This window comes from Neofelis nebulosa, chromosome 4 (assembly GCF_028018385.1).
Source record: "Neofelis nebulosa isolate mNeoNeb1 chromosome 4, mNeoNeb1.pri, whole genome shotgun sequence".
In the NCBI taxonomy this organism is placed as follows: Eukaryota; Metazoa; Chordata; class Mammalia; order Carnivora; family Felidae; genus Neofelis; species Neofelis nebulosa.
In genome coordinates, this window is record NC_080785.1 from 149,117,415 (window position 1) to 149,132,775 (window position 15,361).

Here is a 15,361-nt window from a genome sequence, read left to right on the forward strand (position 1 = left end):
GTACCCAGCCCTCACCCGCTTGGGCTCCACTGCCTTGGCCACAAAGTGGTACTTATGCATGGCGCGCACCCACTGGCAGATGGAGGTGCAGGCCTTGGACACCTTGGCGATGGCGGCTGGCTGGAACTCCTCGTTGTCAATGTAAGGCTGGATGGCTTTGATCACTGCCTCCCCAATGTTGTCCTAGGGGAGGGGAACTGTGGGCATCAGGGGGTGCTTTGCAGGGAGGAAGTGATGGTGGGCCCTGCTAAGGAACACCTTGCTCCTGCTCTGAGTCCCATGTCCCATGTAGGCTTCAGCACAAGTGTCTTCCTTTGGGAATAATCATGGCCCAGAAAGGCTGGTCGGAAGGGGAACTTCTGTGTTCCAGGATTTCAGATAATACAATCAGAGACTTTGTCCTCGAGAAACCACGCAGGCTTGAGGTCTGATGATATGCAAGCCCCATTTAAAATTCATTTAGCAACAAGAGCTATTTCCTGACAGGTGTGGACATGAGTGAGTGATTCTGACGCCCAACCAGGGTCATGTTCAGGGTATTAATCCTCATCCTGAGAGCTCACCACACCCCCAACGTTCCTGTCCCACCGTGGAAGAGTCCAACCCTGTAGTTTAGGATGAGCCCAGGAATCTGCATGGTTCATGAGCTCCCAGGGTTCAGAGCCTGGGACCAGGCAGGGGAGCCTGAGCACTGGCTGTGAGTGCTCCTGATTTGGGTTTAATTAGGCCTGTGGGGACTCTGGTTTCTACATTGATGGAAGAGGAGGAGGAAGGATGGGGAAGTCTATAGGGAGTCTAGCTGCCTATTGGCCATTGTCTCCACCCTCCCAGTGCAGCCTGGAGTGTCCGGGGCCTGAGACTGACACATGGTGGTGGGGGGTGGCCCGTGTGCACAGGCAGTTGTCCCCTACCCAATTGCTAGGCTGAAGAGGGTCCCCCAAGAGAGTAGTGGGCTCCAGGCTCATCTAACCATGAAGCCACCTACCGAGAGAGAAAACGGGCATGGACACTAAGAGCCCCAGATAGACAGCAGACAGAGAAACCCAGAGACAGACAGGAAAAGCTGAGCCTCAGCTGAGGCTGAGGGAAAGGCGATGGTTGCACAGACAGTGAAGGTCTAGGCCAAGGCCATGGGGGGGTCTCAGGGAGGAAAAGGCACAAGAGGGGATCTCCAGGCTACAGAGCTTTGGAGTGACTATGGGTGACATCTTATGGGGACAGGAACCTGCCTGTCACCCCTGTGGCCACAGGGCTGTGTGTGTTACAAGCAGAGGGAGATAGGACAGAGAATCCTACACTGTGGGGGTGTTGGCTCCCCTCCTTGCTTCCCTGCCTTACCCACTGTCCAGCCTGCACCTGGCATGCTCACCTTGTCAAACTTGAAAAGGCTGTCAAGGAAGCGGCCAGGATCCTGCAGCAGCCCCTTGCCAGGCTCCCAGTAGTCGTCCACCTTGGAGCCAGGCTTCTCTCCAGGCACCTTCTTGGGCTTGATGCCCTTCATGATGCACACAGCCTCTATGACCAGCTTCACACCTGGGGGTGGCCGCTGCATGGCCCGCACCTACAGGTCAGGCCAAGAGTGGGAGAGACCCATCAATGCCTGGATTCCCCCAGGGCAGGGACAGCTGTCAGATAAGGTGGACCTCACCTACCCAGTTCCTACCACCGTTGACAAAATGTGCTCTGAGATATTCCCTAAGGTCTGCCTCAGCCTGTGGCTCCTGCTGCTCCCCCATATACCCAGGCTTGACCATGAGGCTAGAGGCTGGTTTCTTAGGACCCAAAGCCCTCCCCATGTGCTGGCTCAGGGCCTAGGGGCTGGTGCAAGGAGGTAAGGGCAGGCAGCTGGGTTTGAGCCCTATTTCTGCTCACACCTCCCAGCACATGACCCCCAAGGGATGTGGAGAGAGGGGGCCTGGAGCCCAGGGGTGCTAGGCTGGACACCAGGGGGGATTCCAGGGCTGCCTGGCCACCCACCTCAGTCACATCATTCTTGTTGAGATTGCGCAGGCTGGCCAGGGCCGCATCCAGGGCAGGCAGGGCCTCATCCAGGTCCTTCTGGGCATCATCAGCTATAGCTTGTGCCTTCCTGGCCTTCTCATTGGCCTTGATCTCCTCTGCTTGCACTGAATTTCGGGTCTCCTGGGCAATGGCTGTGTCCACCTGGAGACCAAAGGCAGGGAGGACCCAGCTGGTGGCATGCCAGGGACACATGTGTCCCCACCCCTTTCTCCTCCCTACACACCTCAGTTTCCCTAGGCAGAGGGAAATGAGGGCTGGGATACCCCATTCTCCAAGAGCCCTCTTGGCTATGACAGGCCATGGAGCTCTGGGAATGTAAGAAGCCCATTCCGAGTGTTCACAGTGGGCCTGGATTGGGGCTCTGGGCTTTATGTGCTTGAGCACAACTGCCCACCAGGGAAGGACCCCCTAAGTCCTCAGGGTACCGCCATGCAAGACACAGAAAGGTGCTCCCCCTACCCCCATCATTTTCTTTCCATCTGCTGGCAAACATTTTCAAAACACTGACATTGCAGAGCAGAATGTGACTGCTTCTACCAGAAAGCTGTCATAAGGAACAGACGAATCTGAGATGTCGGCTGGGAGGACACGGCCCTCGAATTTGGGGATCTCACGAAGACTCAGAGGGAGACTCGGGCAGAGTGCGCACAGCTGCCTGTGGTGGCCTGCCGCTCAGTCTGTGTCATGACTACCATGGCTTGGGCTGCCTCTCTTGCTTTCACCACATCCCCTACCCCGGGGCAGTGCCCAGCACAGAATAGGTTCCAAGCAAACACTTGTTGAATAAACCAATGACTACTGGCTGAGGAAGACAGGCACTGAGAGGCTAAGCAACCTGCAGGGTCAGGCAACTGGCGATCTTGTGGTTGCATGGGGACACCGAACATCCTCAGACACGGTCAGACATCAGGGAAGAGAGCCAAGGAGCACCCCTGACCTTGATCTGCTCCATGGTGAGCATGGTGTCCTTGGCAGCCTCTTCCAGCAGAGGGCGCATCATCTCCAGCTCCTCCTGCATCTTGGCCACATCTTCTGAAGTTCGCAGCAGCTAGGAGATGGGGGATGCAGAGAGGAAATTACGTGTGACAGGGTACCAGAAAGAGAGCCGGGGTATGTGCCTGTGTGGCTTAGTTGGTTGAGGATCTGACTCTTGATCTCAGTTCTGGTCTTGATCCCGGGGTCTTGAGTTCAAGCCCCCTGTTGGGCTCCATGCTAGGCATGAGGCCTACTTGAAAAAAAAAAAAAAAAAAAAAAAAGACAAAAGAAAGAGAGAGTTGGGCCTGGAGGGGCCTGGGGAGAGGTTCCTGCAGGGCCACAGGCCCTCATGCATGAGTGAGAGGCTGTGGCTGGTTGTCCAGTGAACCCTGGAGGAAGGGAGCCGTCCCCTGAATATCTGTGGGGTAACCTGCTTTGGCCTTGCCCTTGTCCAACAGCTTCTGTTCATTTGTTTGTTTGGTAAGGGAGGAAGCCACCCATTTCAACACTGCAGGCTGCTGATGAGAGGGTGGGCTGGGCCTCCCTGGGTCTGGGCTAAGCCAGAGCATGCAGAATCATGGGCTGTCAGCCATTGCCCACAAAGCCCCACCGTGGCCCACCTTGTCAAGGCCACTCTTCATGCGGTTCTTAGCAGTTTTCAGCTCCTGTTTCTTCTGCCCAATTAGGATGGAGAAAATATTAAGCAGCTCCAGGTAGCTCTTGGGGGTCACATAGTTGTGGCGGGCCAGCTCAGCCAGGTACTCAACACACTTCTTGGCTACCGACTGGTGGATATATACGCAAACCTGAATCTGTGGGGTGGGAAACCACTGATGCCAGCAGCAAAGAAAGGGCACCGGGGTGCCCTCAAAGCCACTGAAGCCTAGTCCCGAGGAGGGGTCCACATGTAAGAACCTCAATGCCTCTCACACTCACTGTCTCCTATGATCCTCATAGCCTCCAGGGTCAAGGTCACCTATTCTGCAGAAAATCCCACGACCCAGAGAAGTCAAGGGGCTTGTTTAAGTTCACACAACTGTCAAGGGCAGAGCTGTCTTTAAATGGACTCAGGTCTCTCCCAGATCTTTCCCTAGTCACAGCTCCCAAGACCTGCCTCTCCCTGAGAATCCTAAGGTGGGACCCCCCTTCCTTGGAGGCTGGGTCAGGGGAAACAGCGGGCCCAAGGCCTCAGCATAGCTGGACAGGGAAGTGGACTCACTCTAGCTCTTGGCCCTCAGGTGACCACCACTCTCTCAGTTTGGACCAGACAAATCTAGTCCCCCATCCGTGGTCTTTGGTTGTGTCAGGGGGCTCTGTGAAGAAAGCTGCCACAAAGATCTCAGGGAACAAAACAAACAGTGACTGTGAAGTGTGTGTCCAACCACCTATGTCACTGAGACAGTCTTGTGGCACTCCCATTATACAGATGAGGAAACAGGCTCAGCACAGGTAACTCACCTGCCCAAACGCCCATCAGTGTTGAGCCTGGGTGAGAGTCCCAAACCTAAACAGTTCCCCCACGACAGCTTGCTCCTCACCAAGACACCTACCAGTCCTCCGATTACTTCAGAGGTGGCTTCCAGTTCTGGGATCTCGTTCAGGGACATGGTGGCCACAGACTCCAGGGCCTCAGCTGGCCATTCGTTAAACCAGTCAATGGTACAGCAGTTGACCAGGGAGGGGAATTGCCTCAGGCGGGCTCGGAAGACCTCTCCTATGGGGCTAGGGGGCCAGGAGTCCAAATGAGATGCTGACTTCCACCCCCAGGAGCCCAGAACCCTCCCCACGGCAGGCTGCGATGACTGCTTGTACCTCATGCACAGCACCACATGGATGTTGCTGCGCACACGCCCAGTGTAGGCGGCGATGAGGTTGGCCTTGGTGGGCTGCAGGCCCTGCTCCTGGACATATGGCCGCATGGTGTTGACAATCTGGTCCTGCTCTTCTGAGGTGTAGAGGTTGGGAATGTCACCCGAGTTCAGGACGTTGTTGATGTCCTCCAGGAAAGACTCGTTCTTGATCTGGGGAGAGATGAGAGTGCAAAAGCTAAGCCTTGATGATGGCCCCTGGGCGTTGGTCTCCCTAGACCTTCACAGCAGCCCCATTTTACAAACCTGGGCAGAGAAGCCCAGGATCATACAAGTGACCCCATAAGTCATAGTCTAGGACTCATATCCGGGTCTGCCCTATAGCAGAGACTCTGAACATCACCACTGGGCTGTGAAAGAGCCTTGGGTCCTGGGTAGGAGATGTGGCACCTTACTCCTCACTTTTCAGACCTCTCCATGCCTGTTTAGTCCTCCTGTTTACAGGAGGAAACCAGGCCATGGGCAGAAATAGGTCCTTACCAGATGACACGAGGGGACCCTGGGGTAGAAGCAGGGCTGGGAACAGAGAGGACTCTGCACAGGGTGGGATGTATTTCAGGACTTCAGCCTTGGCCCAGTTCTGACCCCTAGCCAGGTTTAAGTGCTGCTGTATTTGTCTTGAGACCCCAAAGCCACAACCTCACCTTCTCTTAAGAGACCTAGGAACAGTACTCATGCGTAGGGAGCTCTAGAGGGAGCAGCCCCCAAATAGAGCACCACGGGCACAGCACTTTGGGCACAAGTCCTGTGGTCCTTAAGGTAGGAAGCCTTTGGCCAGTGAGTGTGGTGCCATTTGTGGTCAGCCATGGTGCCAGGGGCCTTCTTTATCCTGAGGGTATAGTAGCGATCTATATCTCCCTAGCCCTGATAGGCTGGGTTTGGCCCCACGCACCTGACCCACCCAACTATGGGCTCCCTCACCCCTAGTCCCAGCTGTCCCTCAAAACAGCCACCCCAAATGACAGTGACCTGGGATTGAAGGACTGACCACCTTATAGGATACCACACTGGGATGGGGTTATAGCCACCCCACCCTGGACCCTGCCCATTGCCTATGGCACTGGCACCTGGGTGTCAGAGAACAGGAAGGTGATGGGCAGGCTGTACAGGCCAGCCTTGAGCAAGACCTTCTTGACATCTTCACGCCACTCGGTCATGCCGTAGTTCTTGGATAGCTCAATCTGGAAGCACTCATACTCAGCCCTAGAGACAGGAGTTTGGGTGGAGGCCTACCAGAGCTTGAGGCCAAGTGCTGAGTGGTGGGTGCCCATACCCCACCCCAGCCATCTGGAGTCTGGCCCCCTTCCTGGGCAGATCTGCAGACTCTCCAGGCCCTGAACATGCTCTCTTGCCTTCAGACCTTGGCTTAAGCTGTTCCCATGGCCTGGAATGCCCTTTCCTTCCATCCTCCCAGCTCTGATTCTGAGAGAAAGCCTATGGCCGTCTCATCTAGGAATCCCTCTTGGATGTCTGCAGCCACATTTCCCTCCCCACAGCACCACAGGGCACTGCTGTTGCCTCTCCTTGGGGCCTAGTTCCTGTTCCCAGTGTGTTCAGAAGCCCATGGCTGGGGGTCCTGGCCTGGGGCGGCCCGAGGCTCCCCCATCTGTGGAAGAACATAAATGGAACCAATAGCCTGCCGCCAGCCACCCACTGCCCACCATGTCTGGGGGCCCTCACATGTGCGAGGCCAGCCGAGTGAGGGAGCTGCGGCCACTGCCACCCACACCCAGCAGGAGCGCGTTGCCCAGCGCCTGGCGCAGGGTGCGGCTGATGCGGCAGATGTGGCTCATGGCATCCATGAAGAGGACCAGCTTCAGCTTGGCTGTGTTGATCTGGTTGTAGTCCTCCATGTACTCCTCAATCACCTGCATCATCTGGGGCAGGGAGGATGGGGAGATCTGGGTCCTCTCTCGGTCTCTGTGAACCAGGGCCCCCAACAGAAAGCACACCCCTTCCTCTGTGCTTGGAAGGGCGCTGTGCCTTCAGAAGCCAGTTCCACCTACATAAGGCCCGACCTGTTGGATACACCAAGGCCTGAGGCATGGGGTCAGAGCCCTGTCTGTTTCCTCTGGGTTTTAACAAGTGTACTGACCCATGACTCTGGTGGGAGTTCCTAGGAACAAGGAGGGGATGTGTGTGGAGGGAAACCATCAGGAAGGCCACGCCAGCCACGCAGCTCTGAGACCCCTGACGGGGTCTCTTCCATATCTCCCTGGGGTCATGACTCAGACTTATGATCCCAGGGGCCCTGCTGCCCCTCTGAGGGCAGGATGATAGCCCCTCCAACAGGTACAGCATGTCCCTGTTTACAGAGCCCGTCTCAAATGAAACACAGGCTCATCCTCAGAGGTGGGCCAACGAGGGCCTGCTACACCCTTTTGACAAAGGAAATGAGACCCAGAGAGCCAAGTGCTGGCCTTCGAAGTCAGTGTCCTGACCCTCCAGCCACAGCACGCAGGTCTGTTAGCAGTGCTGCAGAGGGCCTGGGTCCCGGGGGGCAGCATGAAGGGCCCCAGGAGGAGTAGGCCTCAGCCAGGCCCCTCACCTTCTTCTCGCTGGTGATGAGCTCATAGGACTTGACATCAGAGCCTGGCGACATGAAGTCCCCATAAAGGATGGGCTGGAAGGGACAGACCTCAACAAAGGCCACATCCCAGTACTCCATGTGGCTCTCCAGTAGTTTGTCGAACCAGCCACGGTCCTCCTCGTTCACCAGGCGGTCGCGGAACACGCGGCAGCTCTCATGGTACCACAGTCGTAGCAGCTGTACCTTGTCCTGCAGCCATCCTGGCATCAGCACCTGCCTCTTCCCCCCGAGTCCCGGGCAGGGCCACACACAGGGCAGCCGGCCAACCAAGGACCGCGTCCTTCATGGGGCTGTGCCTCGCACCTGTGCCTCTCCACCCCCAGATCCAGGCTCAGAAGGCCAAGTGCCTACTGGGACCCAGCTCCACTAGGGCCCCCACGATTCCTCAAACCCCAAGCTGGGGAGGAATGCCCAATTCTCCTTCCTAACGCCCCACATCTAGCCACTCAGCAAGCCCCTCAGATTCTGCTCCCATTTCTATGTCTGCTACCACCTCCATCCCAGCTTTCCTGCCTCTCCCTGGGGGAGTAGCTGACCTTCAGGAAGCTCCCAGGCCCTTCTCTCTACCTCTTTGGCTATAGCGTGGCAAGGCCAAGTCTGGCATCTGTCCTGTTCACTGAGTCTCCCTGTGCAGACCAGGCTCTGCACACACTGACCAAACCCACCCCCATTCCAAGTGCAAATCTGTCTCCCACCCAAACCCATGGCTCCCATCACCTTCAGGATCCTGCGGCCCCCACAGCTCACAGTCTGCCCCAGCCCACCCAGCACACCAGACAGCCCACTCCCTGCTACAGTCCTGCTCCTTCCACTGGAGCATTTGTTTCCTGGAGTGCATCCCACTCATTCTTCCTCCTAAATCTTCTCCCACACAGGGCCTCCAACAGGAACCTTTCTCTCCCTTTCTTTGCCCTGGCTCCCTCTTTTGTGTGAGCCCCAACACCACTGCCATTCTAAGCATGGATCTGGACTCAGCTATAGGAAGGCAGGGGGCCTGGAGCCCACCATGCCTCCAGCCCCACTCAGGGCCTGGCCAGATCAAGGCTGGGCAGTGTTTGAGCAGTAAGGTCTAAAACTGAGGGGCTGGGGAGGACTGTGAAGTCATGGTGGGTACTCTTCTGCTGGACACTGGGAAGGGATCCTACCAGATCCTCACCTCGACTTTAGCCGGGTCGGCCATGAGTATTCCCTGGAAGACCTTGGAAAGGTCCCTCAGGTTGAAGGTATAGTGGGACTTGGCTGGGGTGGGCAGCAGCTGGGAGGTGATGGTGGAGTAGACCATGATGGTGGCTTCCACGAGGGGGTCCGCAAACTGAGCGATGGTGGGGGCCCCAGCTGTGGGAACAGGAGGGTGGGCCTGGGTCACACAGGTGGGGGCTCCAGTGCGGCCTCTGTGGATCCTAACCCCCTGCCCTGGCCAATGCCGTGTTCTCCCCCAGCTGCCCTTTCCCCAGGCTGCGGGCCTCACTTGCACCCACCCTTCAGATCCTCTTCGATGCCACCTCCTCCACAAGTTCTTCTTGATGTCCCCTAGCTTGGGGTGAGGAATCTCCTGCTCTGAGCTCCTCACTTTTACATCCTCATTACTGACACAGGCCATTGTGCACTGGGGCACTGGGACACATACACAGAACAAGGGGAGTCAGTGCCAGTGGGGCTGTCCCCCACACCTGAAACATGCCGGCTCTGAGCCAAGCAGGGGAGAGTCACATGGTCCACATAAGCTTCAGGAGGGCATCATGGGGGATGTGCAGGGCCTGGAGTCAGCCGTGACCTGCAGGGCTTACCAGCCCCCCGGAGCTGCTGCAACCACCAGCCTGCATTTTCATTACTAACATAATCTGTTTTATTGTTCTTTAAAATCTACTCAATTCTTTGCTGGGAACCAAAATGCTGTCAGTGGGAACTTGGGGCAGAGGGAATCAATCCCCTGAAGTGGAAAAAAGTAAAGAAGGGGCAGGAGGACTCATCAGCCCCACAGAGGGGCTCATCTATTAACACAGGCACTGCACTGTTCTAGATCCTGGGCACAGAGGGCAGCCCCAACAGACACACTCATCACCCTGAAGCTGCCATTCTTGTGGGGAGGCAGGGAACAAACAGATGTGGAGCAGAGCGACAGTAAAGAGCTATGGAGAGGCCTGCCGCAGGAGAGAGGTGTTGGGGGCAGGGGGGTGGCCAGGGCTAGGGGCATTTGGCATGATGCTGGGAGAGGCCTCGTAAGGAGGGGCACTGCAGCAGACAGCTGAGGAAGGGAGGCATAAACAGGCCAAGGACAGTGAGGAGCGGGTGAGAGCAGAAAGGTGACAAGGGGCAGGATGGCCCCATCCGCCACTGTTCTCTTGTCTGCAATTGGGCAGCGGAGGAGTGTGATCCGAATGAACATTTGAATGGGTCCCTCTGGCTGCAGGTGGAGATGGATAGATGGACAGGTGTGAGGTTGGGGTGGGGTGGGGAAATGGGGGTGGAGGGTGGTGACCTGAGAGAAGGAGCGGCTACCCTCCACTGACAGTGACAGCCCGGGAATGTGAGGACTGAGAGCTGACCTTTGGTCTGGCCACACAAGGCCGCTGGTGACAAGGGCACTCTCTGGGGAGTGGTGGGACACGAGGGAAAGTGGGAGGGGAGGCTGGTGCCAGCATGAAGAGACAATGCTCTTGAGCTGTGCTGTCAACGTGAGCAGAGAAATAGAGTGATGGCCAGGATGGGAAGGGGCCCAGAGTGGCTGTTTGGGGTTTTGTGTTACAATGGGGGATGTGTCTGCTTGCTGATGGAATGGCCCAGTGGAGAAGGGCCACACACATATGTGGGTACTTATGCAGTGTTTTGGGAGGTGGAGCCACGTCCTCCGGCACACAATCTGGGGGTGGGATTCAGGCTTAAGAACAGGACTCTTTGACTTTGCCTGGGAGCAGGGCAGCCTGTTCCCAGCAACAAGAGAGAAGACAGGGCCAATGGGTGCCTGGGTGCAGGTGAGCAATGGACATGGAGGCCTAAGGAGGGCGCTGTTTTCTGATGGCCTCTTTCAGCTGAGGTAGGGGAAGAGGTGGGACGTGAGGTGGGTCTGAAGGCCTGAAGTAGCCAGTCGCCCTGCAGCAATGACTGACAGATCCGTCCTGTGTGAGGCTGCCACAGTGGAGATGCCTGCTCCTCGGAGAGGGCCAGCCTCTTTGGAGCCTCTGCTTCTTTACACAGGGTGGGAGCTCATTCACTGAACTCACATTTACTTTGCTTCTACTGCAAGATGGACATAACCCAGGCACCGAAGGACTGGCTGCTGTACGAATAGTTGAATGAGCCTACAAAGGCATTGGCTATAGCCCAAGGCCCTCACATGAGCCTGAGGATGGTTCACTGTGGCCACTGCGACCCAGCCTCAGCCCCACCCAACTGGAGCCCAGGGCTCCCCCTGGAACCAGCACCTCACCCCATCCAGGGCCTGTCTGGGCCTGCACTTACGCACGGGCTCCCGGTAACTTCTCTCCCCGAGGAGTCCATCTAGAGGGTTGAGGGAGAGACATGGGGGTCTAACTTAGGTGGGTCCCTTGCTGCCCACCTTGGCCAGATGGGCTGAGCTGGGCAGCTCCCAGAGCAGCTACCTGCTACCCACCCTCCTCAGAGCATTGTGCCCCCCCCACCCCCGCAAGCTGGGCCTGTAGGCAGGTTCTGACCTATCACCCCTGGGGGCAGGGCAGGCCAGGCCACAGGAGGGAAGACCTGACTCCCATCCCCCACCACCTGGCACAGCGCCAAGGGGAGTTCAAAGGTCAGAATGTATGTTAGATAGGAGGTGGGCTGGTGAGGGAAACTGCATCCTGATGCAGACTTTTCCCCAAACCACATGGAAGATCAGGGCCACTTTGTCCATTCTATCTTGGTGGCTTTTCCTGATTTATAAAAGTAACATCCTTCCACCAGCTTTTCTAGGTAAGTATTGACATGTATGTGTGTGCATATGCAGGTGAAGTCACAAGCATACAAGTGTATAAATCATATATTCAGTAATCCCCATGTGCCAGGCTTCATGCTAGATGCTACGTGCAATGTCTTATTTAACCTTCACAACTTGGGGTGGTGGACTCTAATATCATCATCCATTATACAGATGGAGAAACTGAGGCTCAGAGAGGTTCACAAATTTGCCAGTGGTGACATAGCTGAGTAAAGGATGAATCCAGGGCTGAGGTCAGTGCCTCAACCACTCCCCCTTTTCCAGCAGCTGCCCGGCTGTCCTAGGAGTAGCTTATCTGGCTTGGGCTTCTGCCTTTGCCCATGGCCTCCCCCACTTCTGCCCAAGGCTCACCCATCCAACTGCCCAGGATGGTGGAGAAGATGCGCTTCTTGCTGACCTCATCCATCTCAGCAAAGGACAGGTAGTTGAAGTGGCGCGTCAGCCGTGGGGTGATGGCATTCCTGCCTCCACCTGGGGGGCCCATGGCACAGACAAAGTTGATGTCCACCAGGTTCTTGAAGGCTCCTGGAGTGGAGGCAGGAAGTCAGGAAGGAGCCCTGCCCAGGGCTGAATTATGACTTCTGTGGGCCCCAGGCACTTGGCCTTCAAGGGTCTCCTCTCCTCCATAACAATATTAAAAGCTATAATTTATATCAGTATTAGAATAAAGACAAATATATTTATGTTATACATTAAAAATGTTCTTTGACCTGAAAGTTCATCTTCCTGGTGATTTTAAAAGAAGTCAAAACAAGGCGCCAGGGTGACTCAGTCAGTTAAGCGTCCGACTTTGGCTCAGGTCATGATCTCACAGTTTGTGCTGACAGCTGGGAGGCTGGAGCCTGCTTCGGATTCTGTCTCCCTCTCTCTCTGCCCCTCCCCTGCTCATGTTCTTTCTGTCTCTCTCTCTCTCTCTCTCTCTCACTCTCTCTCTCTCTCAAAAACAAATAAACATTAAAATTTTTTTAAGTTTTTTTTTTTTAATGTTTATTTATTTTTGAGACAGAGAGAGACAGAGCATGAATGGGGGAGGGGCAGAGAGAGAGGGAGACACAGAATCGGAAGCAGGCTCCAGGCTCTGAGCCATCAGCCCAAAGCCCGATGCGGGGCTCGAACTCATGGACCGTGAGATCGTGACCTGAGCTGAAGTCGGACGCTTAACCAACTGAGCCACCCAGGCGCCCCTAAAATTTTTTTAAAAATCAAACATTTCTGTGGACCTTCTAAAAGTACTGTGGGCACTGGGTGCTGTGCCTACCCTGCCTAATAGATGCCCTGGCCCTGCCCAGCACACCCAGCCCGCACCCCACTGGCTCAGGCCAGAGGGTACATACCAATGACCTTGCGGTCATACCAGCCACCGTGGTCCATCCACTGGCGCAACAGCTCGATGGGTGGCTGGGCACCATACGTCTCCAAGGCTGGCATGTTCAGGTCATCGATAAAGAAGATGAAGTTGCGTCCCAGGGGTGGTCCGAACACACCCTTCCGCCTGTGGGAAGGGGCTGTGTGAGCCTAGCACCCATTGGTACCAGGTCCTCTGGGAGCCCAGGGGTGGCAGGATGGCAACTACCTCCAGCCTCCTCTGAATTGTTGGATCTCTTGAGCAGCCCCTTGTCCCATTCTGAACATCCTAGGACATCACACTTGGCTGCCCTGAGTCTGGGCTCCCTCAAGGTGAGTCTTGCCTCCCATGCAGACACATAACAAGCCCCACCCGAGTACCCAGCCCAGGGCAAGCACCCATGGCTGGGCCTAGTAGGCATTTCTGATGGATGACGGCTCCAGAACAGTCTGCAAAGGAGCCCAGGGCCCTCCAGGAAGGTCTCGGCAAACCCGAGAGCATAATTTGGTGAGGAGCTGAGAAAGCAGCTGGTTGAGCCAGGCTGGGAGGACACAGGACATAGAAAGGAATGAGGTGCCTGCCTCTTGTCCAGCTTGCTGTCGATGAGGTCCTGGGTTTGGTTGGCCGAGGTTCGGGCTGAGAAGGTGAGGAAGTGGCTGATGTACTCCAGCGGCAGGTTCTTGAGGAGCTTGTCAGAGATGGTGAGGGTCTTCCCTGTGCCTGTTGGCCCGATGCACAGCACCTAGGAGAACAGGGATCACGTATTCAAAACTCTCCCAGGGTCTGGCACACAGCAGGAGCTGCCACCCTGTCAATATGGGAGGCCAGCCACCCCCTGACTTGGGCCTTAGCTTGGGTGAGACAGGGCATGGCAGGGGCACTCACAGGCCTGTGGTTGGTGAGCAGCATGTCCAGCAGGTAGGACATCTGCACTGTGTCCATAGTAGGCACGATGATGTTGCAGTAGTTGGTATCTGGCACCATGGTGAATGGAGTCGAGGAGTCCATCCACTTGACCCAGGCAACCTGGAACCACAGGTAGCTCAGGGCTGGGCCCAGAACCCCACTCTGGCCAAGTGCACCAGGAGGGCAAGGAGCTGTACTGCTAGGCCTTGGCAAGAGAGCCCGGGTAAGGGGCTGTTTCTGACTGAAATAGGAAGCCTGTGCCCTACTCTCTGCACACCATGGGGAACCCCAGAATAAACCACTGTGAGTGGGGGAGCTCTCTGCACACGGCTGCCCTTGTGGGCAGCTTCCTAGGGAAGCTGTGGGTCTCTGCATCAAGGAAGTGTTCCAGCAAGTGGACAGCCCAGAAGTCAAAGGCCTTCACTATTTAGTTTCTGGCTATCCAAGGTGGGAGGGGTGGGGGGGGGGCCAGAACCACAGGTGCTGAAGTCACCTGGTCTCATCTCCCCACACCATCCCACCTGCATGAATTCCTTGACCCAGCTTGCAGACCTCCCCCGATGAGGGTCCTCACTATGGTCAAGCACAGGTCACACTGGGGACAGTCCTGTTAGACTCAAATGTGCCCTGTGAGATCCCCAGCCCCATGCACAGTGGCCATCTCCGCAAATGCCTCTCTGCCCCCTCTTCCTCCTGGGTTAGGATTCTGATCCTAGAAGCAGAGTAGGCTCACAGAGCCCTCGCTGGCTGATAGAATGAATGGGACACCAAAGTAGGCCTTGAGGGCTTGCTGCCCTGCCCTTAGGGTGCCCAGCCCCTAGGAAAATGGGACTTTTTAGTAGAATTGAGGTGAACATCCCTGGACTCGGCATCAACACGGAGGAGTCAATGCATATGGTTGGTAGGGGAGGAACTCTAGGAACAGCTCCCAGTCCCAGGTTCAAGTCCAGCTCTGTCACCCACTGGCTGGGGATGACTGTTCTGAGCCTCAATTTCCTTGTCTGGAAAATGGGCACGATAATAGGCATACTGTGTATCTGTGAGGATACATGAGATAATGCAAATAACCGCCACCTGAGACCTGTGGCCATCAACATGGCCTCCTCTCTGTAGTCAGGATTCACCGAGAAGTTTAGCCACCACCCAGTGGGGCGCCTCCCGTCCTGTCCTGTCCCCTCGGCACAGGCCTGCATTCACCTTCTTGCCTTCCTCATCTTCATCCTCATCGTCCTTAGTGCTGCTGATCCCGGCGTCCTCCAGCCTGTAATCGAAAACCAGCCCCTCCTCTGGGAAGGGCATGGTCAGCTTCGAGGGACCAGAGGAAAACCAGGCTGTGAGGCCCAGGAATTTGTGTGGCTACTTGTCCCTGGGGGCCCGAGTCCCATGGATGGTCCCAGAACACCTGGCATTCAGCACACACATCCTGGACTTGGGAGCCCAGCCTAGCAGGGGGGGGGGGGGCAGTGGTGGTGGGGGGCACTGCTGCCTCTCACTTTTTCTATCTTCATCTTGATCCTGAGCCAGTGGCTGAAGTTGATGCGGCTGGCACTGTCCCCTGTGGCACCCACACTCCAGATCAGGGAGAAGATGAACCAGGGCTCAATCAGCTCTGGGATGCGACTCAGCTTTTCTGGGGATATTTTCTTGAGGCCCTGGGGATAGTGGGAACAGTATCAGGCCAAGGCAAGAATAGTACTGAGTAG

The 15,361-nt window shown here is 56.2% G+C and overlaps 1 protein-coding gene across 1 annotated transcript in view; it reads right to left on the reverse strand.

Annotated features, from left to right (window-relative positions):
- The window catches only part of DNAH1 (dynein axonemal heavy chain 1), a 78,470-nt gene that overhangs the window by 10,260 nt on the left and 52,849 nt on the right, over positions 1-15,361 (reverse strand). Inside the window, exons 40-57 of the mRNA XM_058726697.1 lie at positions 15,152-15,310; positions 14,856-14,963; positions 13,638-13,778; positions 13,334-13,494; positions 12,742-12,899; positions 11,759-11,932; positions 10,915-10,953; positions 8,612-8,790; positions 7,414-7,644; positions 6,546-6,742; positions 5,933-6,068; positions 4,810-5,018; positions 4,548-4,719; positions 3,618-3,809; positions 2,960-3,070; positions 1,978-2,163; positions 1,370-1,561; positions 16-183 (exon numbers count right to left, since the gene is read on the reverse strand). Coding sequence (XP_058582680.1) covers positions 16-183; positions 1,370-1,561; positions 1,978-2,163; positions 2,960-3,070; positions 3,618-3,809; positions 4,548-4,719; positions 4,810-5,018; positions 5,933-6,068; positions 6,546-6,742; positions 7,414-7,644; positions 8,612-8,790; positions 10,915-10,953; positions 11,759-11,932; positions 12,742-12,899; positions 13,334-13,494; positions 13,638-13,778; positions 14,856-14,963; positions 15,152-15,310 — 2,913 coding nt within the window. The remainder of the gene's footprint in view (positions 1-15; positions 184-1,369; positions 1,562-1,977; positions 2,164-2,959; positions 3,071-3,617; positions 3,810-4,547; positions 4,720-4,809; positions 5,019-5,932; positions 6,069-6,545; positions 6,743-7,413; positions 7,645-8,611; positions 8,791-10,914; positions 10,954-11,758; positions 11,933-12,741; positions 12,900-13,333; positions 13,495-13,637; positions 13,779-14,855; positions 14,964-15,151; positions 15,311-15,361) is intronic.